Source organism: Prunus mume, linkage group LG2, assembly GCF_029339155.1.
Source record: "Prunus mume cultivar Tortuosa linkage group LG2, ASM2933915v1, whole genome shotgun sequence".
Classification (NCBI taxonomy): Eukaryota; Viridiplantae; Streptophyta; class Magnoliopsida; order Rosales; family Rosaceae; genus Prunus; species Prunus mume.
Genome location: NC_142699.1, coordinates 46,948,158 through 46,972,249, shown reverse-complemented (window position 1 = coordinate 46,972,249; position 24,092 = coordinate 46,948,158). Strand labels below are relative to the sequence as shown.

The window sequence follows — 24,092 nt, the reverse complement described above, 5'->3', positions numbered from 1 at the left end:
ATGCATTTCCAAGGCGGCAAATTATATGGGAATACGAAAATCGGCCAAGTGAAGTCTTTGTCTTGTTGGTTGGATTGAATCCGTCAGTGGCAAGTCCCAATTTAACATTTCGAGGATCAGCAGCAAACTCGGGGAACGTTCGATCGAACTCTTTCCATGCCTCCCCATCTGCAGGATGCCGCATGACATCATCGTCTACCCGTTTTTCCTTATGCCATCTCATGTCTGTGGCAGTATGCGTCGACATATACAATCGCTGCAACCTAGGTTTTAGGGGCAAATAACGCATGACTTTTTGTGGGATCTTAGTCGTCCTATTCTGAGATGTCATCTTGAACCTCGACTCATTGCATATAGGACATGTATCCAACGATTCATGCTCTTTGTAGAATAACATGCAATTGTTTTTGCAAGCATGGATTTTTTCATAACCCAATCCAAGACCATTCAACACCTTCTGCGCCTGTTTATGGTCTTTCGGCAAACAATTGTCCGTCGGAAGCATTCTCTTGAAAACCCCCAAAAAGTAATCGAAACACAGGTTCGACATACGATACTTTATTTTTCCGTGCATTAGCTCCACAATGGCCGTGAGAACGGAAAAGCTCTCGCACCCCGGGTATAACTCTTGGTTGGCATTTTTTAACAATTTTTCATATTGTTCAAACTCCGCACTGTCTATTGGTGTAGGCACATCATCTTGCTCTTCTTGATTCATATTGGTCGATGCAAATGGAAAAATATCCTGTATAATATTCATGACTTGATCATTAGCATCCACAATAGGTTGAACATTGTCCACTCTTGTGGCATTTGAAGACGAAGCATGCTCTAATTGTTCCCCGTGAAGGTTCCAAATGCTATATGTCTCAATCATTCCATTCCTTACTAAATGAAATCCAACATTTTCAATTGTCTCCCATAACGTGTTGTTGCACCTCCTACAAGGACAATGATTCTAGTTGCACCCGGGTTGTGTCTACGTGCAAACTCAATAAAATCCTCGATTCCATCCAAGTATTCGCTCACAGATCTGCTCGGGTTCTGTATCCACCTTCTGTCATAATTCCTGAAACCAGAATCACAACACAACAATCACAACAACTTCATACGAAGTTATAATGTCACCTTATGCCTCCGGTAAGGGTCCTATCCTATTCGGGAATGCATACTCCTGCCACGTAACCTACGACTACATGATATTAGATTTCGACGTGGATGAATTTACTTGACAAGATCTCGCCATAGCTTGAGGTGGCCATAGGTATAAATACCTACGTACCACCCGAAGAACGTATCGAGATGACATCGAAATATCCACTATCGATACCTAATCCTGTAGCCATAGATTACGTGACAACACTATGCATTACCAAACTGTCCAAATAATGAATTAATTGGACCGCAGTCATGCATTACGCATCCATGCACGAAATCCAACTAATCTCGAACGGGAAACTAAGTGATACTAAACATAAAAATAAAAGCACGAAGTTAATTTCAATTAACTTCGTACATCACAACAGATTGTGCTACGTTACACACAATTTAACAACATAATATAAATATAACTTCACAAGAAAATTTTAAACATAACAAATTAACATTATTAATATATAAAACGAATAAAATACCTTCTCAATCGTTCTCCACCAATCTCTAATTACAAATATCCCTAACGAAAACAAAATAAAAAACATTAGTACGAACTTAAATTAATACTTTTAAACTAATGACGAAAAATACTTACCCAATCAATGTATTCAAGTCCTAATAGCGGCAGAGAGGTTGAGAGAGAGGCAGAGGCAGAATGCTTTGTTTTTGCATTCTGCCTCTGCAATGGCAGAATTCTAATATGAAGAAGAAGGACTTTGCGCGACGAATACACAAGTTTGTCGCGCAAACTTCCGTCGCAAAAACCAAACAGTCCACGCAAACCTTTTATTCCGCTCTATCACCTGCCGACATCTACCTTTTGCGCTGGTATTTTCCGCAAGAACCTTTCGTCGCGCAATATTGTCGCGCAAAAACAAAATTCCATCACGCAAAACAATACATTCGTCGCGCAAACTTGGAACTTTACGCGACGAAACGCACGTACGTCGCGCAAACAAAAATATCCCAACCAGGTAATTTTGGCGCCAAAATAAAATATCCCTCATTCTCTTACGCGACGAACAATCTTCCCGTCGCGCTAAGTCTGTCTTGTGCGACGAAGAATTTCGTCGCACAAGTTTTTACCGCCGAATAAGGGGACCCACGGGTTCTGTCCGTTTTGCGCGACGAATTAATGTACCGTCGCGCAATATTATCTTAAGCGACGATATGTCTCGTCGCAAGCAAATGTTTCGCGCCAAAAAATTCCACCCGCTTTTTTAACACTGTTGCGCCACGACGATTGTTTTCGCGCGCAAAGACATTTCTGCGACGAAAAATTTGGTCGCGCAAATTTTCAGTGGATTGCGCGATTTAATATTTTCTTTCGTCGCTCCAAGATGTTTTGGGTGACGAATTATTCTTCGTCGTGCAATCTTTCGTCGCGCAAATGGTGAAACGTAGTAGTGATGTGTACTTTTCTAACCTTGGAATTTTTGGGTACAAGCCAAATGATTCCTCATTTGGCAGCCGTCAATTCTGAGGTGAAGTTTTTGAAAAGGTTTTTGCTAACTTTTGCTCTATTTCTTCCTCAAGAGAAAACCTCCATTTTTCATCTATGAGTTTTCTAAATTGACTTTCGAAAACTGCTCTTGAAATATGAAATCTGCATCTAGATAGAACAAACACATTTTCATATATATATATATATATATATATATATATATATAGGTCAAATTCAAGATTGATTTTTTCAAGAGTATGGTTTCTTGAAGAAATTGGTCATTTTTCCTTGAATCCAAATTTTGGTTTCTGTCTAAGTTTGAGTTAGCTAGCTGGTGCCATGGGATCAAAGAGCTGAAGAAGGAGTTGACATTGCCATGAAGGACTAAGCTGCTAGCATTGCTAAGTTGGAGAAGAAGATTGCACAAAGGAGGTATAACTTATCTTTCTAAATAGATCTAGGATTTCTTGAGCTTGCTTGTGTTTCTTTGTAAGAATCTTCTTTGCTTAGTGGATTGTTTGGTCGGTTGATGACCTCCAGTTTTTCCCAGTAGTGGGTTTCTAGGTGAACAATTTCTGGTTTGCATTTGGGTTTGTGTTCTTGATAGTTGACTAGTCATCGCATAATGTTCATGCATTTTTGGGTTTATGTTCTTGTGGTTGACTAGTTTTCATTATCTGATATTTGCTGTTTATTTGATTATGATGTTTTCACACACTTTCATCATAGTTGTTGCTAGCACATGGGATGCCTAGATTGACGGGTCCTTTTAAGTGCCTAGATTGTCACTACTAATCTTCTAGGCTTGCAGGTACATATTGTTATGCTATGTGTGTGTGTTCTTGGTTATGGTTTTATATGACTAACAATTGACTAGTTATAAGTACATTTGGTCAATATTTAAAGTGTGTGAAGATTGTTGTGTCTGTTTGAATAATATTTAAATTTACCCCTCCTCACCTAATTACAATTAAAAATTCCCATGTGAGGGATGTACAATCTTTGACAATTCTTTCACTTATTTGCGTAAAAGAACAACAATATTAATCAGAGAGTTCAAAAGAGAGTTATATTGCATGGCAGAAATCATAGAGTTCACCCTTCAAGACATTAACACTCCAAAATCATTGTCTCATCCCAAGTTCAGTTATTAGAGAGAACTCAGTCATATTTCATCATCAGACAAATATATATAAATTAAGAATGAAAAACTTAAATTACCTATTTCAAAAAGAGTTAAAGATTGATATAGATTTGCTCATCATTAGACATCTCTTGAATAGATACTCACAATCACTCCCTCCCACCTTTTTAGGTAGATGCTTTCCTCTATGAACCCATACTCATAAAAATTTCAGATTCGGATTCTACAACAAGGTGTAGTATCTATTGACCAACAAAATATATTGACTATCAACTTAAAGAGTTTTTATGAAAAAATAGCCATTTATCTCATACTTTCATAAATGTCAGTTTTGATAAAAACTTTTAAAAATAGCCAAAAACTCACGTAAATAAACTCAAATGCCCTTAAAACTTAAACCTACATAATCCTAACAAGCAAAAGAAAGTGTCCAGTGAAATGAACTCACAATGTGAAGTGGATATTCCAAAATAAGAAAACTAAAGCTGCATGGAGCAAAATAAACGGCTGAAGGAGCCAACAAAAGGGGGGACCCCCAAAACAATCACAAACAAAGAAAGCCTTGCAATAATGCAAGGGCACCCATAGTCCAACAAACCGAAGGCAAAGGACCTATCAGACCAACGAAGAAAGTATAGCTACAAAGTGAAGAACTGTGCAAGTACCAACAAAAAAAATAAATAAATAAAATAAATAAATTCCTTTTAAATTTTCGGCTTGTTGATTATTTTATTTTTCATCTCACTGGTAAAACTTAATTCCCTTTACTTGAATGTTTGTTTACGGAATTCATAGATAAAATGAACAACTATAACTTTAAATATTGTGTGGCAACCAAGAGTATGCAACAGTGATGCACAGTCACCAAAAGAATTCAAATATTTGAAGCTTCACAATGAGGAGTCCTGCCGCAAGTAACTTGGTGTGCTTGTCTCCTTGCGAATCTGCTACACACACGAAGAGTAGAAGTCTATCAAACAATTGTTAGAATAGGGTTTTGCTTTTTAAGTTTATGTGGGTTTGAGTTTTGAGGGCATTTAAGTCTATTTATGTGAGTTTTTGTTTATTTTTGAAAGTTTTTATCATAACTAACATTTATGAAAATATAGGGTAAATTTTAAATTTTTTTTGGTAAAAACTCCAACTTAAAAGCCCTATACAAGAAGATAATACTAAAAAATAATATTACATGTAAAAAACCAGCATGCTATAAATTGAGACCATTCAAGGGCATATACAAAACACGAAAGAAATGCCCCTTACTGTGAACCTTAGATTTTATTTTATTTTTATTTTTTTTTGTAATTTTAGAAGTTCTCACAAATGTGTAAACCTAATTTATATGAAAAATGAAGAGATTTGAGAATTAAGTTGAATTAATTTGGAATGATTTTAAATTAGTGGAAGTGTTAGAAAAATATTTAAAAACGTTATTTTGAGGTTATTTGGAGAAATGGTGTTGAAGAAAAATACTAAAAGTAAAAAGAAGTCCGTAGAAACATTGGGGGAATTTTTTGGATACTTTTAGTGGATCTTTGAAGTTGAGGAAAACTAAATTTCAGTTAAGGGAGCCATCCATTTGGACCTGACTCATTCAGATCGACATCTAGGTGCGTAGACAGGTTGCTAATGTGGACTGAAGAAGAGCGAACTCGCAATTTGGACCGTTAATTTAGCTTTTGTTTTTTTCGGCGCAGTATAACGGTCTACATCCCACCGCCCTTGAAATTCACTCTCAACTGAGCAAGAGGGCATGAAGTTCTTCAGCCATTTAGGGTGTATGCCAAGAAGTCGGTGTCATCAAGGGGAGAGCACATGTAGCAACTAGACTATTAGCTATATGCTTTTTGAGACTTTTTGAGACTTTGGATGCATTGGAGGAGTGATATAACCTCGTTATGATTAAATCTTTGTACAAGACATGATATTCAAGATCTGCTAATTAAATAAGTAATCTTCTTGAGTTATGAGAGAGAGATTTGCGGCAAGGAAGACTGAAATCTTAAAAGGGTAAGTAATCTTTGTAGATTTAAGTTTATTTGCCCATTAATAAAAAATAAAAAATAAAAAGGAAAGATTTATGGTCTTTTATTGGGTTTGTACACCAAGGCTAAGTGCTAAAAGGGAGGGAAAGATTTAAAATTTAATTTCCTTGTGAGGGTTGGGAGCAATGCAAGGAAATACAATTGTTTTTCAAGACTGTAGAGCACTATTGGCTCACTTCGTTGATGCCCTTAGAAATAAGCTGGTACGTTATGCCCTGGGTTAAATCAAATGGCTGTTTGGAGGACACAGCAACAGCTTTGCTTCCTTTTTAATGAAATCTTGCTTCTTCTATAAAAAAAAAAAAAAAAGGGTGTTGTTTCAAGAAAACTAGGGTTTGTGGCTAGTTTAGAAGATAGTAAATTTGAAACTCAAAATTTCGTCCTGGTTTAGGGCTGGGAATTTTACTGGAGTGAATATATAGACAGGCATGAGAGTTCGTAAGAGTAACTCCACCCATTTACCCTTTGCCATGGCAAGGGGGGAGTTAGGGCAGTCACTATTCACATGAATAGTAGTTGCCCTTGCAAAAAGTCATTTCCATTTCCACCCGTTGCCATAGCAAAGGGCAATTATTATTCATTTTTTTGTTTTTTTCACGGATAAGATTTTCAGGTTCCTACGCTTCAAGACTATTCATAATCGGATAAAATTTCCGGATAATATTTTTGGGTTCAAATTTCGGATGAATTTCAAAATTCAAATTTTGGATGAATTTCAAATTTCATATAAGATTTTCATCCTATCAAGTCAAGCCTTGCGGCATCTCTATTTGACCAAAATTTTCTATAAAACTAGAGGCTCAACTCATACCTCTCGCACTACATCTCTCTATATTTTCATTTCTCAGAGTTTAGAATTCATACTCCATTCTTAATGAAAGATTTGAGGAGATGCTTGGAGAGGCAAGAGCGAGAAACAAATGGGAGAAGTCGTAGACGAGCTGAAAGGCAAAGGTTGCAGAGAGAAAAAGATGAACAAGTTGTCATAGCAGTGGCTTTGCTAGATGAAGAGAACCAAGGTCGCCGCCGCCGTGGTTCACAAGTTGGCCGTGGCCCGAATGTGGATAGACATAAGCATTCTCGGGGTAAGAATCTTTTGGAAGATTATTTTATCCCAACTTCTTTGTACTCTGATGTTGATTTTCGAAGGCGATATAGAATGCAACCCCATTTGTTCAATAAAGTCATGCATGATATTTGCAATTATGATGCATACTTTGTTCAAAAGTGTGATGCTGCTGGGGTTTTGGGACTTCTTCCGGAGCAAAAGCTTACAGTGTTATAATGAATGTTGGCGTGTGGTTCATCTGCGATCAGGTGGATGAGATTGCTGGATGGGGAAGTCCACTACGTTGGAGGCCTTGGTAAGATTTTGTGATGTAGTCGAAACTGCGCAGACCTACTCCTGAGGACCTCCAACAGCTTCTACAAAAGCGAGGCTCGAGGATTTCGGGAATGATTGGTAGCATCGATGCATGCACTGACAATGGAAGAATTGCCCAACTGCCTGGTAAGGAGATTACGAAAATAGAAAAGGCTAAAAAAGTATCATCCTTGAAACTGTTGATGGCTTCGATACATAGGTTTGGCATGCCTTCTTTGGAGTTGCCATATCTCAAAATGACCACAACGTGCTGGGTCAATCCCTGATCTTCAATGATGTTTTGAGAGGCCAAGGCCCCAATATCACCTATCAAGTCAACAATACAGTCTACCAGACGGGGTATTATCTAGCTGACGGCATCTACCCGAGGTGGACCACATTTGTCAAATCCATTTTGAATCCCCGATCCCTGAAGCAAAAATTATTTGCTTCCTATCAAGAATGATACAGGAAAGATGTCGAAAGGTGTTTTGGCATCCTTCAAGCTCAATGATTGATTATTTAAGGTGCGGCCCGTATGTTTGATGAGCAGGTCCTCAGAAGCATTATGATGACTTGCTTCATCCTCCATAATATGATTGTGGAGGATGAGTATAATTACGATGCTGCAGAGGTCTACGAACCGGATCCCATGAACACGGCCTTGACACGATTTTATGAAAGGCCCATGGGGCCAAGTTGAGAACCATTTGAGCCGAATCCATTGGTTAGGGATGGTCGTTTCATGACCCGTATGCTAGATCGATATACAGATATGCAATCTTCGTATATTCATAAAATGCGTCAATTTGACTTGATGGAGCATCTATGGGTGGTGAAAGGCAATGACGGTGAATGATGGAGCATAGATGCTTTGGTTAGGTTTTATTTAGTTATGGTTTGGTTGTGGTTTGTTTTTATTATTGTGCTTTGGTTGTAGTTTCTTTTATTTTTTATTATGCTTTGGTTGTGGTTTTTCCTTTTAATTATGTTTTCTTTGATGTATGAAATATGTTGAATAAAAAAGTATTTTATTGAATGCTTTATTTATTAAATAAAGAAAGCCAGTACAACTACTAAAATAAAATACATGAATTACAACAAATAAAAATACAAAACATGAAAAATACAAATAAATAAAAGGTATGCCAACTAATTTAATGGTTTTGATCATTTAACCAATCCGTGTTGCTAGGTCCATCGTCACGGAAAAGTCTTCTTCTCATAACATCCCTTCGTTCTAGCTTCCAAAATTGTTTTATTTCAGGGGACATATGGCTTGTATCCATGGCCATGGTTTCCCGATCTGTCTTCTCAATGTGTTGTTTGCGCAAATAATCCCTTTCTTGTAAATATTCTGCTCAAATTTCCATCTCATTCTCTTGGTGTTTCTTCTCCATTTCAATTCTTATGGCAGCCTGCCTTGCAATTTCTTTCAATTTTTTTGATGTATTAGTGCTAGAATTACTCCATTTCTTCGCCTTTGCAACCTTTCGTCCAATGGGCCTTGTCTCCTTTTCGATGGGTGAGTCTTGACTCATAGAGGAATCTCTAGGTGAATCCGATGTCATTGAATCATGGAGTGGCGTCTCCTTTAACATAACGGGGGGACCCATGGGAATAATTTTGAAGCATTTACAATTTTTCATCACCTCCCAACATTCATGATGGTTGAAAGTTTTTTTGCCTTGCCTAATTGCACCAAACCACATCTGTGCTTGTATAAGCTATTAACAAAAAAATAAAAATAATGAAAATGCAAGAAATATTTAAAATATATTGGAAATGCAAGTAACATAAAAAAAAATAATGGAAATGCAATTAACCTTACAAATATATTAGAAATGCAACAAATATTCAAGTAACATAAAAAAATAAATGGAAATGCAATTAACCTTACAAATATATTGGAAATGCAACAAATATTAACAAAATATTATTTATGCAAGAAATATAAAGAAAAAATTGGAAATGCAAGAAATATTAACAAAATATTGAAAATGCAAGAAACATTAAATATATATATTATGACATTAAACTTAATAAAACGAAAATTACAAAATATTTACCTCGTTACTAAGATTTTCCCCGCTTCTATGGTTGTCCCTCGCTTTTGCCAAGGCATTTCTCTATTTTGCCAACTCTTATTGAGAATTTTCCACCTACTGGATAATGCCATTTCCGTACAAGTTGACCCCGGAATTCTTTCACAAAATTCGGCATAAATTTTTTTCCACATATGACAAAATTTTATCTCATTGCCTGTGTTTGGGCCAAAATTGACACATCCAAATTTCAAATGAAAAGATGAAGCCCAAAACTGTAAGAGTCGACCAAGGCTCATCAGAGCAAGCATGATTTGGGCCTCACAGCCCAACATAATAGGAAGAGGGAGTCCGGAAGAAGGAACAATCCCACGTGGCAACCTCTGGGATAAAAAGTCAACAATGGCAACTTCGAGGATAAAAAAGTCAGCAATGGCGGAAGTCAAGAATGGCAATCTGCCATAGAAGAAGTGATTGAAGGTTCATGACATCAAGTTGATTACAAGAATCAAGATCAAATCCTCTTATATATGTATATTTAGAGATTTTTCTTCCGTCCTTCTCGGGAAGGTAATTCCCAAGAAGATAAGCAAGTTACAATCTCGAGAGAGGATAAGCGAGGAAAGCGGGAGCTGTCGTAAAAGGAATCAAACTAACCATCACGTAAAATATCACAAGGGGCATGAAAACAGGAAGTGATTGCCTATCGAGAGCCTATCAAAACTCAAGAAGAAGAGGAAAAGGGGGAAAATATCTTTGCCGCCCAATAAAAAAACACAATCACCCTACTCCAGAGAAGAAACAGTTTTACTATAAATACAAGAAGGAGTGAACAGGGTAAAGGACACTCAAAAAACCAAAAAATCAATCAAAAACAAAAACTCAAAATGATCACTTGATCTCAAAAAACCTTCAAAACACTGAAGCAACCAAAGCTCATTGAGCCAAGACACTCACAAACAAACAACTCAACCAGAAGCTCACTTGAATTCCAAGTGAAAACCAGCTTTAGATTAGAATTCCCAAGGTTCAGACTTAGCAAAAACCAAGACAGGTAGAGCTTGAGCTTTTCCCAAACATGAAAACCTCAACAAATTTCACAGTCTCTCTAGCCCATCAAGTCCTCGAGAACAACCATACGCCTTACAGATGAAGAAGCCGCAGTTCTGCCCATCTGAAGCTTCACAAAAGCTTAAAGTACATTGAAGCTCTGCCAGAATCAACCTTTGGTATCGATTTATAGTTGAAGCTTAGCAATCAGAGTTGTCAACGTCCATCGGCCGGGACATCTCCATCCGGCCCAGGACATCTCGATCAAATTCGGATATTTCGGTCCGGCCAGAGCAGAGCCTCCCATCCAGGCAGAAATGGAGTTCCAATCAGTATCTTCATCTCTCTAGCATGAGTATTTATTGTTATAGTTTTGTAAAAGCGATTACGCCTAAAGCGATTTAAATTCCATCGCTTACGCTTAAAATGCTTTAAATTCCATCAGCCTAAAACAGTTTAAATTCCATCAACCATTTTGGCCAGAACAACCTCTTTATACTGAGATAAATTGTGAAAGTCCTCACCAGTTTGAGGCAAGAAAAGAACTTACTTGGGAGATATTCCTCACCCAAATTCACAATCGCTTGTTTGCGAAATCAAGTAACTTGGGCGCAAGTTATCTATTCCAAACTAAGTCTGCTAGAATTTTTATTACTAGCGGTGGCACGCCGCACACCAAAGAAAGCGACTTGTTGACCAGTCTATGGTTCTCAAGGCGGTGGGAACTTTGCCCTTCCATCACGGAGTAAGCGTAAAGCGGGCAAACAGCCGACCAGGACAATGACTAATTGGAGCCAAGACTCAGACAAGAAAACATCTTCCACGGTGCACCACGCGCCCTCCGGTTTCGATAGAAGAAGCCATAAAGATAAGAAATAAAAATACAATTTGAAAGAGAGGAAAATGTTGAGTAAAGAGTGAATAATAGTAGAAGTAGAAGAAAATGTATGAGGATTGGCGTTGAAAGTGAAGGGTATTGATACGTATTTATAGAAGAAAAAAAAAATCAGAATTTTTTGGTATTTTTTTTTAAAAATTTCGATTTTTTTTTCATAATTTTATTGCCAAAAAAATGTCAACCGTTGGATTGGAGGAGGAGAAGCATATCGAAGTGCCCAGGGCTTGACACGTGTCTTCTAGCCGTTGGAGATTGCGCAAGGCCGACGTCACACATGAGTTCAAATTTTTTACCGTTGGCGCGTCGATGACGCGTCGCACTTTGACGCGTCATCCCTCCGGCCCTGTCTTCGTGGGTCCCACTCCCAGGCCGTGCAAGATTGGCCCGCTAGAACGTGATTTTTCGCCCAGCCCGCCCCCACCTCGGGCTTGGTCTACTCAGTGGAACCGCTCTAAGAATGCTCTAATATATGCGAGTTTCTTTTTCTTTTTTCTTTTGTATTTATTTTCTGGAATTAGTTTTTCAGGATAAATAAATAGATTTTTTTTGTTTATTGAATCTACTTCTTTTTAGCTTACGTTTTCATGAAAATTTGCAGGATATAGTTCTTTGGTTAACTAACAAATAGCAGACCCAATGAAGCTGCAACATTGGACCGTGTTGCGGCATGTTTTCTTCGTCTTGTTGGTAATTTTTCTTCTCATCCTTTTAAATTTCTCATTGTTATCACTTTAATACTTCATTACAAATATTCAAACTAAACTCTACTGTAGGTAATTGGCATGCTGGTACTTTCTGGTTTATTGATCGGTATCATCAAACGTATCCAGCATAATGTAAGTTTAATCTCTAAAATTTACAGTTAATTATTTTGTTAATTAATTATACATGTAATCTACATAATAATTAATTAATGTTACAAGAATTTTCGAGACGTTTAGGTTCTTGCATTTGCTTACACAGAGAGTGGGCTAGTCAGATTTGTTCACAAGAACAGCAAAGTAGCATTCACACTCCTAATAGTGATGATTGCTATTATGGGAGTCTTCAGTGTGAGTTATATTTTCGTAATGCTTAGTGCTGGGAACGGGAGACACTTCTTTGTGCCACACTCATAAAACAAATGGAGGCGACTAAACAAGCTGAGAGGAAGAGTATGAGGAAAAGTCTTGCGTTTGCTTCTGCAAGCCATGATGTTCGTGCTGCTCTCGCCGGCATTACCGGTTTGATCGAGATATCTTACGAGGAAGTAGCCCGAGGTTCAGAACTAGAGACGAATTTGAGACAAATGGAAGCTTGTACAAAGACCTTTTAGGTAAGTTATATTGCTAAAGATAGTGATTAACTGGTATTGGGTACTAATCTACTTTACATTGTCGATGTGTTAATTGATAGTTGATGGGTCAGCCACCACCGCAACCTCCAAAACCACATTTATTCCTCTTCCCATAATTTTATTTTGTGTTTGCTGTTTATATATATATATATATATATATATATATATATATATTTTTTTTTTCTCGTGTTTGAGATTTTGGTTTGGGTGCTTGTGAATTTCAAGTGGTGACTGGGTGTGGGATTTTTGGTTTCTGGATACTCTGTTGGGATGGTTGTGGCTGGGGGCAGGTCGGATTGGTGGGGTTGGGTATGCAGGGGCGGAGCTATTCATAGGCCTGAGATGGCCTGGGCCCCCCCAACATCTTCTCACCTCTTTGACTGTATAAAGAGTGTAGTATAGATTGCACAAAAAAATCCCATAGTTTTAAGCTTGTGGCCCCTCCAAATATCAAACTCTACCTCCGCCACTGTGGGTATGGCTGGGCATCGAAGGTGGTAGGTGGGGTGGGAGTTTTTCAATGTTTATTTGGAACATGGGGAGGAGAAATCAGAGTAGTGAGATGGGTTGGGGGCGCGGGGGTGGGGATGGCAGTTGGCGGTGGAAGAGGGTTGGGTTGTGGTGGGACTGGGGACGTGGGAGGATTGGTGCTGGGTTGTTGTCGGTCCCGGGCTGTTTTTCCTTTTAAATAATCTTATTTTATTATTAAAATGATTTTTATTAAATTTTAACTTAAGTACATGTATTTTATCAATTTTAAATGAATTAATAATATTTTTTTTTTGAAGACCTTTCCTATTGAAAAGGGCGATAGCAATTTAAACTCGCACACACAACACAAATGCTAGGACTCGAACCCAGAATCTTGCCTGAGGAAGTAAATACTTCAAACCACTACACTAGTGGGTCCTTTGCGAATTAATAATATTTTAATATAAAAGAGAAACAAAGTACTCAGATTATTAATACTAGCTTCTTGGCACATGCGTTTTATTTTTTATTTTTTATTTTTATTTTTAGAATTAAGAAAAGATAACATGGTTAGTTATATGCCTTAAAAATAGGACTTATTATCTGATTTTACTTTTAATTCATAATTTTTTTAATATGAAAAAAAGTGAATTTACCATACTATCCTCATTTAATTAATAATTTCAATTCTTAATGATTGAATTAATCAAGGGCATTTACTGATATTTTGAATATTTCACCATTCTCTGCCTTTTGCTTTATATATATAGATTTGGCAACTCAGTGACCAAATTGATGAAATTGAAAATTTATTGACCAAAATAGATTTTAGGTATAAACACATCAATCAAATATCAACATAGTACTGATAAAAACATCGATAAGTTAACTCAATAGTATACCATATATTGTAAATTAGTACTCGTCATGAACAATCTTTTCTCAATTGTTAATAAATTAATCCTTCCATACGTTTTTTTTAATGAACTGAATCCTTCTGTTCATTTTGATATATCAGTTTGAGTACTTGTTATATAGGTATATTGAACTCTATTCTTGATACAAGCAAAATTGAAGCCGGTAAGATGCAACTTGTGGAAGAGGAATTTAATGTGGCCCAAGTTAAAGGCGATGGGGGAAGGCTTAAGCAGATATTGTGCAACTTATTAAGCAATGCTGTTAAATTTACTTCAGAGGGGCATGTGACAGTTCGTGCTTGGGTTGAAAAACCCGATTTCAAGAATTCTATAGCTAATTCTGACCGGAGGGGTGCCGTATGGAAAAATTTGCTATGCTTTCTATCAAACAAGAAGAAATCACAAGATGATGACATGGAAGTAATGAATGGGGTCCAGCAAGATCCAAATTGTTTGGAATTTATTTTTGAAGTGGATGATACTGGGAAGGGAATCCCCAAGGAGAAGCAAAAAGCAGTGTTTGAAAATTATGTACAAGTCAAAGAAACAGCTCTTGGAGAAGGAGGTACTGGCTTGGGACTTGGTATTGTTCAATCTCTGGTAAGTAAAATATAAACTTGTTTAAGAATTTCTTGAATTCAGGGCATGCGTTAAATTTGATATTTTTGTTTGCACTAGGTACGTTTGATGCATGGCGAAATAAGAATTGTGGACAAAGAGATTGGGGAAAGAGGGACATGCTTCAGGTTTAATGTTCTTCTAAGTAATGTATGTGAGAATGTCTACAAGGATAGAAGAAAAGAAGAAGACCTTGAATTGGGAATAGCTGCCATTCACAGTGCTCCTACTCCCGGTACTCCCAGGCTGACCACTCGTGCCTCGAGTCCTAAGGCAGAGGGATCCAATGTTGTGTTGCTGATAAAAAATGAAGAGCGTCGAAGAATGGTGTACAAGTTCATGGAGAGTATTGGGATAAAAGCATGGATGGTAGAACAATGGGAACAACTTCGTCCTACTCTCAAGAATATAAAACACAAGGGGAAAGGGTCTCATCACCATAGTTCTTCAGGAATATCTGATTTTGGTTTGCAAGATTGCTTGAGCAAATCCACATCATGCAACTCTAGCTTTAGATTAAAGGAGGTGCACCCTTTGATGGGTGCAATGGATGGGACAGAAAACATAATCTCTCTCTTTAAGAAGAATAGCACGAATCTTCATGGCACATCGTCATCATGCTTTACATTGCTAGTGATTGATACTACAGCTGGACCATTTGAGGAGTTATGTAACATTGTAGCCGAATTCCAAAAAAGCCTTCAAAATGCTTGGTGCAAGGTTGTTTGGTTGGCAAATCCATTGAAACAAAGCAACATTAACTTTGACAGCCTTGATCCAGACGACGTTATCAAACACAAGGCGCTTCACGGTACCCGTCTATACGAAGTGGTAAGACTTCTTCCAGAGTATGGAGGCGCACTGCCAAAGAGATTAGGGGGCACACTTGATGTTGGAAAAGTCTCCAGAGCCCTTAGTTCATCAAGATACCAGTTTCACACCGACCGTGAATTTGAAACCTTGTCTTCACCCACTCAAAATCATAAGTCTCACAATGTTAGCTCCAAAGCAAGAGACCTACCAGTTGATCATGGCCGCCAACTTCCACATAGAGAAACAAAAGGACCTGATAAGCCAAGCAGGCCTTTGGGAGGGAAGAAGTTTCTGGTTGCTGAGGACCAGAAAGCCCTAGCTCATATTGCTATGAAAACTCTCACACATTGGGGTGCAACTGTGAAGCTTTGTGGAAATGGAGGAGAAGCCCTAGACCTAGTTCGCAATGATCTAGTCGCCCATAGGAAACATGGATATGATTATATATTAATGGACTGCCAGGTAAATACTCTTATTAATATCAAACTATATAAGTAATCAATTCTTTCCCATATTATATTCTAACAGTTCCGACGTCGTTTTGGTGTTCAAGCAGATGCCAATAATGGATGGATTTGAAGCAGCAAGAGAGATAAGGAAAGAGGAGAAATCTTACGACTTTCACATTCCGATCATTGCATTAACTTCTCATGAACAAGGCGAGGAAACAAGAAGGATGATTGAGGCTGGCATGGACCACCATTTAACCAAACCCTTGAAATTGGATCGTCTATTTGAAATAATTAGATACATTGATAGCAATGCTGCTATATAAAATAATTTTATTTTGTATATTTTCCATTTTTTTTTTATATTTAAATTCATTGAGGTTCGATTGTTTTGTTGTTTGTAAATAATATGATAATTTCGTGATTTTTTTTCCAACAATGTTGTGGCATTCATACACGCCTACTTATTGTTTGTGCAAATAATCTCACGGGAGAATATTCACTTCTAGATCCTTCAACCTTCGATCTTCCTTCTCTCTCTTCCTCGATTCCTGTAAAACAGATTGGAGTAAATATACCACACCCGGGGGGTGTTGGCCAAAGGCCCTCCGATGCCTAAGTTAGTTCGAGTGTTTGTAGAAAAACAATAGCTAAGCAAAGGGTACGGAGTAGTGTTTATGTAGGGTGTGAACCGGGCGGCCGGAGCCGTGTGTGGTGGTCGAGCCGTGTGGAGAAAATATGGAGAGTGGAGATGGAGAAAGAGCTTCGGGTATTTTTCTCGGGTATAAGGAGTATGTTTAGATGTACCTTGAATGATGAATGAAGTCATCTATTTATAGGAGCCTCGGGGCTAGGGTTTCGTAGAGAATATGCTGAGTTTATTCTCTACCCAAATTCGTAGGGATCGAGTCGGACTGAGATAATATCTGATTTAATTATCTCTTTTTATGGAGATAATATTTGAATTAAATGATATTATCTCTTTTTATGAAGATAATATCTGAGATAATGACATTATCTTCTCTTTATTAGGATAATATCTTAATTAATGATATTATCTTATTAAATAAAGATAATATCATTTAATTAAGATATTTATCCCAATTAATTAATTGGCCAGATAAACTGGTTCAATTAATTAATTAAAAGAGATAATCTTCTTTTCCACGTGGCGTCTTTGTGATTGGAGACGAAATACTGCTCCCAGATGCCCCGACCTGCGTGACACTTGTGTGGCATGTAGGAGATGAAATTATTTTTCGGGCCTCCAACCGAGTGCAGGCTTTCTTACGTGAGTTGGACTCCTTTGCGGATCGGATTCTCAATTGGGGTAGGCTTCTGATTGTTGTTGGAGTTGGATTCTGTAGGAAAGAGCTTGAGATTCCTTCTTGACCTGGGTTGTCCAACTTGTATAAATACAGGGCTTCTCTTCACTCTTTCTTACATCGCAAACTTAACTTCTCTACTTTCTAACTTGAGAAAGATCTTGGAGAATTTTGTACTGCTTGTCGGAGAGAGGAGTTGTCGTGCATCCCAAAGTAAGTCGAGTCTGTTGAGTCGGAGCAGTCAAGCATGGAGTGGATTCATCGTTGCCAATTCCTTTGGAAGTGAGGTTGTGACAGAGACTAAGAAAGCAAGAGAGTTATTTGCACTGGCGAAGGGTTCTTCCGCAGCGTCGTGGTGATCCCAAGGTGGACAAGTCCACCCTTGCGGATGATGCAGCGTGTACGATCCGCTCAAGGCGAACTTTCATCAAGTCCATCCACTTGTCTTGAGTGGTTCATCAAATCCGTCAGTCGGCGATCTTGGTACTTTGCGAAGTCTTTCCTTGGAAAAACAAAGGAAGCGACACTCTCGTCTTCTGCCCCTCTTACTCGACTTAGCGAGTTGGAGAAGAAGAATGCCGAGTTAGTTAGCAAACTTTCCGCCGAGGCCCGTTATGAGAAGAAGACGTCGATTTGCGGAGGATGATATCCGAGTTGAAGAGTTCCCTTGAGAAGGATTCCGAGCTTAACTCTTCTGCTGCTGACTTGGCAAGTCGAAAAGATGCTTACTTCCACCTTGAGCGCAAGAATGCCGATATCTCTCATAGCTATGACAAGCTTTTGGCTAGATTTCACGCCTATCATGAGTCTGCTGAGGAATCCAAGTCCGAAGTTGCCATGGACGCGTACAAGTTGGGCTACTTGGACTGCACAAAAGGATATGACCCCTCTACGCCATTGGAGATGAAGACATCGAGATGCTCTATCCAAACTTGCCCCCTGCGAAAAGTGAGGAGGCTAATGCTGTGAACACCGAAGGAGCTGACGAGCGGTGGCTAAAGAGGCGTGGCGAGAAAGATGGGCGAGGAGGATGCAGCGATAAGGTGGTGGCGGACATCATAGATCGACCATGTGGTGCTGAAAGCGTGGCTAATCGGTGACGAAGAGGTGTAGATCGGGATCTCTGCGATGTTTCGAGTAGACGAAGACTCCTTTATTTCTTTTCAGCTTTTGTAGTCTGCTTTTGTTTAGAATAATTGGTCTTGTTTGACCATCTTCTTTTGTTTGAACTTGGCCGGTTGGTCGCTTTGCTATGAAAATCTCAGTCTTTATTTTTCAACTTCAATTTGCATATTGTCTTGTGAACTGCTTGAGTAACCGGCTAGTGTCTTGATTGCACATCTCCTTTTGGAGATTCATGAGTGCCAGGGTTCCTCTTGAAGGACTTCGGGCGTGTTCTGCATATCTCTTAGGATGGCTCCCCTTAGGAAGTTAGCGAATGCCAGGGCCCCCCTTAAGGGGCTCCGGGCATGTTCTTCATATCCCTTAGGATGGCTTAGTCGTCGCCTGCGTCTCGAAGGACGCCGCTTATGGGCAACTGTGTGACTATCCTGCCTCCTTTAGGAAGCGGATAGGAACCTAGATACTTCCCGCAGAAGGCATGGAGACCTCATTTTAAGAAATTTCTGGCGCACCTGCGTCTCCCTTAGGACGCTTTTTAGTGGGCTGCGTCTCCAAGCGGACGCTTTTAGTCGCCGCCTGCGTCTCCCAAAGGACGCCGCTTATGGGCAACTATGTGACTATCCTGCCTCCCTTAGGAAGCGGATAGGAACTGGATACTTCCGCAGGAGGCATGGAGACCTCCTTTTAAGAAATTCTGGCGCACCTGCGTCTCCCTTAGGACGCTTTTTAGTGGGCTGCGTCTCAAACGGACGCTTTTAGTCGCCGCCTGCGTCTCCCTTAGGGCGCTCCTTATGGGCAACTATATGACTATCCGCCCTTAGGGAACGGATAGGAACCTAGATACCTCCCTTAGGAAATTCCGGCGCACCTGCGTCTCCTTAGGACGCTTTTTATGGGCTGCGTCTCCCAAAGGCACGCAGTCGTTGCCTGCGTCTCGAAGGACGCCGCTTATGGACAACAGTTGTGTTTTGTGGGTAGATGAGACATTTTGGAATAAGAAACTGAGCTTATATTGATATTCATAAGATTACAGTCTTTTATTCGAAAATGAAAATCACTGAGTACAAAAACTTGGAGCTTCTAGCAGTCAGTAGGAAGCATTACGGATAATACTTTCGGAGATGGTAGACATTCCATTGCCGTGGTATTTCCTTCCCATCCATGGTGTCCAGCGTGTAGCTTCCTATGCCCCCGGACCGGCTGATCACATAAGGGCCTTCCCAATTGGGTTTCATTTTCTTAGACCCTTGTCTTTGTGCAGTGATGAAGGCCTTTCTTAGCACAAGGTCGCCAAGTTGAAACTGTCTGATCTTAGCTCTTTTGTCGTAGTAGGACTTCAACCGCTGTTGATAGGAGGCGACTCGGATAATGGCCTTCTCGCGCTCGCCTTCAAGTAAGTCAAGGTTGAGTCTTATCTGCTCGAGTTCTTCTCTGTACTTGCCGACTTCAATGCCTATAGAGGGGACAATGACGTGAGGAGGAATGATCGCTTCAGTTCCATAAGCAAGGGAAAATGGGGTTTCGCCAGTCGACCTCCGTTTGGTGGTGCGATAAGCCCATAGTACTCCGGGGAGTTCGTCCACCCATTTCCCTTCGGCGCCTTCTAGCCTTTTCTTTAAGCAGTCTAATATGACTTTGTTGGATGCCTCGGCCTGCCCATTTCCTTGTGGATACCTTGGAGTGGACAGGTGTTGCTTGATCTTGTACTTCGCAAAGAAGGCGGTGATCTGCTTGCCAATGAACTGTGAGCCATTGTCGGTGACCAACGATTGTGGGCAGCGAACCGCAGATGATATTTCTCCAGACGAATCACTCCACATCGGCTTCTTTAGTAGAGGATAGAGCTTCGGCCTCGATCCATTTAGTAAAGTAGTCGGTGGCGACGATCATCATTTCTTTCTTGGCGGGCGCCGGTGGCAAGGGACCCACTAAGTCGATGACCCATTGCATGAATGGCCATGGACTATTTTGCGGATGATAAACTTCGGCAGGCAGATTAGGGATCGGCTTGTATCGTTGGCAACGATCACATTTTTTGACATATTCAGGTAGTCGTGGCGCATGATAGGCTAGAAATAGCCTACGTTTAGAGTTTTCTGGCGAGTGACCTGCCCCCTGAGTGGTTGCCACACTCGTTGTCGTGAATTTTGCAGAGGAATTCAAGTGTTTGAGGGTACTTTATGCAGGTGAGATGAGGGCTGGAGTATGATCTACGGATGAGCTTGCTGCCGTGCATATAATATCTCGCAGCCTTCTGCTGGACCTTCCTAGCTTCGGACTTATCCATTGGCAGGTTTCCATTTACTAAGTAGTCGAGATAGGGTCTTGTCAGCTGGGGTCCTCATCAATCTGCATTGAGTCGATCGACTCTATTTCTTCGATGCTTGGCCGGTCAAGGTGTTTAACGGGATGGAGCGTCTGAACTGGGTGTCCATCTGATCCTAGGCTCGCCAATGCATCTGCATGAGTGTTCTCTGCCCGTGGAACTTGTTGGATGGTGAAAGTAGGGAATTCTTTCAAAAGTCCTTGGACTTTGTCGAGGTACTGGACCATTCTTGGATGCTTTGCCATGTACTCGCCTGAGGCTTGATTCGTGATCAGTTGGGAGTCTGAGTAGATGGCCAGTCTCTTGATCGGCAGTTCTTTTGCTAGGCGTAGTCCTGCAAGCAGTGCCTCATATTCTGACTCGTTGTTTGAAGCAGAAAAGCCTAGTGTGATAGCTTGTTCCAACAAGATTCCGTCTGGGTGATTATGACAACTCCTGCTCCCGCTCCTTTGTGATTTGATGCTCCGTCTACATGCAACTGCCACATGTCGTTAGGTGGGTTCGAATCGGTGGGGAAGGTGTCGTCCGCTTTTTCCTTGCTGTGACCATCTTCTTTTCTTGGTGTCGGAGTAAACTCTACAACAAAATCTGCTAAAGCTTGGGCTTTTATAGCAGTCTTCGGCCGTAGAGGAGGTCGTATTGACTGAGTTCGATAGCCCATTTCATGAGCCGCTGAGAAGCGTTGGGGCTATGAAGGATCGATCTCAAAGGAAATTCTGTTATGACAATTATCCGGTGTGCTTGATAGTAGGGCCTTAACTTTCTCGCAGAAACCACAAGCGAAAAATGAGCTTCTCCATTTTCGGATAGCGAGTCTCTGCATCGAGGAGAGCTTTTGAAGTGTAGAATACATGATGTTGTGCCCCCAACTCTTCTCGGATGAGAGCCGAGCTGACAATGAGTCGAACACCGCTAGGTAGACGTACAAGTCTTCGCCTGGTATCGGCTTTGAGAGCAATGGAGGTGAAGTGAGGTAAGTTTTCAAGTTTTGAAAAGCTACTTCACACTCGTCATCCCACTTGTCTTTGTGTCCCTTCTTCAAGGCTTTGAAAAATTGTCTGCATTTGTCGGTAGATCTAGAGATGAATTGGTTGAGAGCTGCCGCCCTACCCGTTAGACTTTGTATCTCCTTTGTTATGGCAGGTGACTTCATGTTGAGTATAGCCTTGATTTGATTTGGATGTGCCTCAATTCCTCTTTGGGTGACTAAGTATCCAAGGAATCGGCCGGACGAGACTCCAAATGTGCATTTGCTCGGGTTCAACTTCATGTTGTATTTTCGAGTAGGCTGAATGCCTCGACAAGATTCTCGATGTGGTCTGCTCGCTCAGGAGCTTTGACTAGCATGTCGTCTACGTAGACCTCCATAGTCTTGCCGATTTGCTCCTTGAAAATTTTGTTCACCAGCCTTTGGTAGGTTGCCCTGGCGTTCTTCAGCCCAAAGGGCATGACCTTGTAGCAGTAGGTACCTCTTTCGATGATGAAAGAGGTCTTTGCCTTGTCGTCTTCATGCATCATGATCTGGTTGTAATCGGAGTAGGTGTCCATGAAGCTTAGCAGTTGATTGCCGGAAGTTGAATCAACGAGCTGGTCAATTCTCGGCAGTGGAAAGTTATCTTTAAGACATGCCTTATTGAGGTCAGTATAGTCGACGCACACTCTCCACAGGCCTTTATCTTTCTTTGCTACTAGAACAACGTTCGCCAGCCATTCTGCGTATGATACTTCTTCAATGAAACCGGCAACTAGAAGCTTGTTGATCTCGGCTTCAATGATGGCGACCCGCTCGGGGGCAAAGTTGCGTCTCTTCTGCGCTACAGGTTTGATGGTGGGTTGACGTGTAGATGATCCGGGATCGATGCGGGCATGTCCGATGGTGACCATGCAAATACGTCTTTGTTGTTCGGAGGAAGGCTACAAGCTCTGCCTTTTCCTCTGGCTTAGGCGCGAGCCGATCCGCGCTGTTCTCTCCGGCTTGTCGGGATCAAGGGGTATTAGCTCAACGTCCTCCTCGGGCTTCCATCCTTCTTCAGGATAGACCTCCGGACGGATTCCCTCGACTTGGTCCTGATTCTTTGATTGCTATTGGGGAGTAGTTATTCCCTTTCCTTTTGGCTGCTCGCCGTCGAGAACGGGATCTTTTTCTCATCTGCTTGTTCTACTCTCTTTAGATCTGCTTGATTCACGGGAGGAACTGTGTTTGCTTGCCTTTCTTCAGCCCTTGAGCCGAGCATTTCCTCGCCATTGCCGATCGCCGTTGATTTGGCGATCCCACCCCAAGGAATTGGGTAGCGAATATTCGATGCGTGGCGAGGTGATGGTGTTGATCTTGCTGATCCATGGTCTGCCTAGAATGCCATTGTAGGGTGAGACTTCATCAATGACCATGAACGTTTGCGAGCTGACTACAGGTGGGGCGTAGACGTCGAGCTCTATCGTGCCTATGGTAACCGTTGTTGCTCCATTGAAGCCAATCAGCGACTTGCCTGATTTATTGATCTTTGCCTCTAAGCCCATCTGTTGGATAACTGTCAAGATGTTGGCTGCACTGCCCTCATCTGCATGGATTCGGTCGACCATGGCCTGAGCGATTTGAATGCTGATGACAAGAGCGTAATTGTGTGGTAGATCAAGGCCAATTAGATCTTTCTTTTGGAAGCCGATTACAGGATCGTCTTCTGCTAGCGGAAGGTCGGTTGAGACTTGGAAGATCATAGTTGCTTGTTTGATCTTCCTTTTTTTTTCCTTGCTGGTCAACCCAGATTCCTAGGAGTCGGCTAGGATTGTGTTAATCCTTATGACCTTTTGGGGCGGCTCCTTGGCGGTGTCACGGTCCTCTATCTGCCGGATGGCACTGCTTAGCGATGAATTCCGTCGATGACCTTCCCTCACGAGTTCTTGAGGTGTGCTTTCAAGCGGCGATTGTTCGTAGTGTGTCCATGCGTCCCATGAAAGGCACTATGTTGCTAGTATCCCTCCTGTCTGGATCTCCTTTCAAGGGTGGCGGTCTTCTTACCCAAGGTTTGTTTTTCACTTGGGCTAGGATTTGATGTATAGGGATGGTGAACTTGGTGTAGTTCTCTCCTGCCTTAGTGTCCTCTTGTGGGTGTGACCTGCGCTTGTCCTTATTCTTGTTGCTAAATCCATCGCTTCTTTGGCCCGCCCGCTTGGTCTGCCGATCTTCCTGCTCTGTGGATTTCTTCGCGGCAATTCGATCGTCATCCCGAGCGCGTAGCGTTCTGCGGTCACGAAGACCTCTGCTAAAGTCTGGATGGGAGTGATAGTCAGCTCGCGGTATAACTCGTGTTCTGCTAGAAGACCTTTCTTGAAGGCAGATGATGCGATTTGGTCGTCGCACCCTACGATGTTGGCCTTTTCTGCTTTGAACCTCTTGATGTAATCTCGAATGGATTCGTCGGGCTTCTTGCGCAGGTTGAACAGATGATCTGGGTTCTTCTTGATCGTCCGATAATAAGTGTATTCTTTAGTGAAGACATAGGCAAGCTCCTTGAAACTGTTGATCGACCCAGATGGCAGGGTGTGGAACCGATCTGAGCCGTTCCTCGCAAGG

The 24,092-nt window shown here is 40.9% G+C and overlaps 1 protein-coding gene and 1 pseudogene across 1 annotated transcript; one reads left to right on the top strand and one right to left on the bottom strand.

Moving 5' to 3' along the window:
* The first annotated feature begins 6,662 nt into the window (after nt 1-6,662).
* On the top strand, nt 6,663-16,074 carry LOC148920574 (histidine kinase CKI1-like; annotated as a pseudogene).
* A 6,661-nt stretch (nt 16,075-22,735) lies between these two features.
* LOC148920573 (uncharacterized) lies at nt 22,736-23,236 on the bottom strand. Its single transcript, XM_089044668.1, has one exon. It carries the CDS (start codon nt 23,234-23,236, stop codon nt 22,736-22,738), a length of 501 nt encoding a protein of 166 aa, XP_088900794.1.
* Between the last annotated feature and the right edge of the window lie 856 nt (nt 23,237-24,092).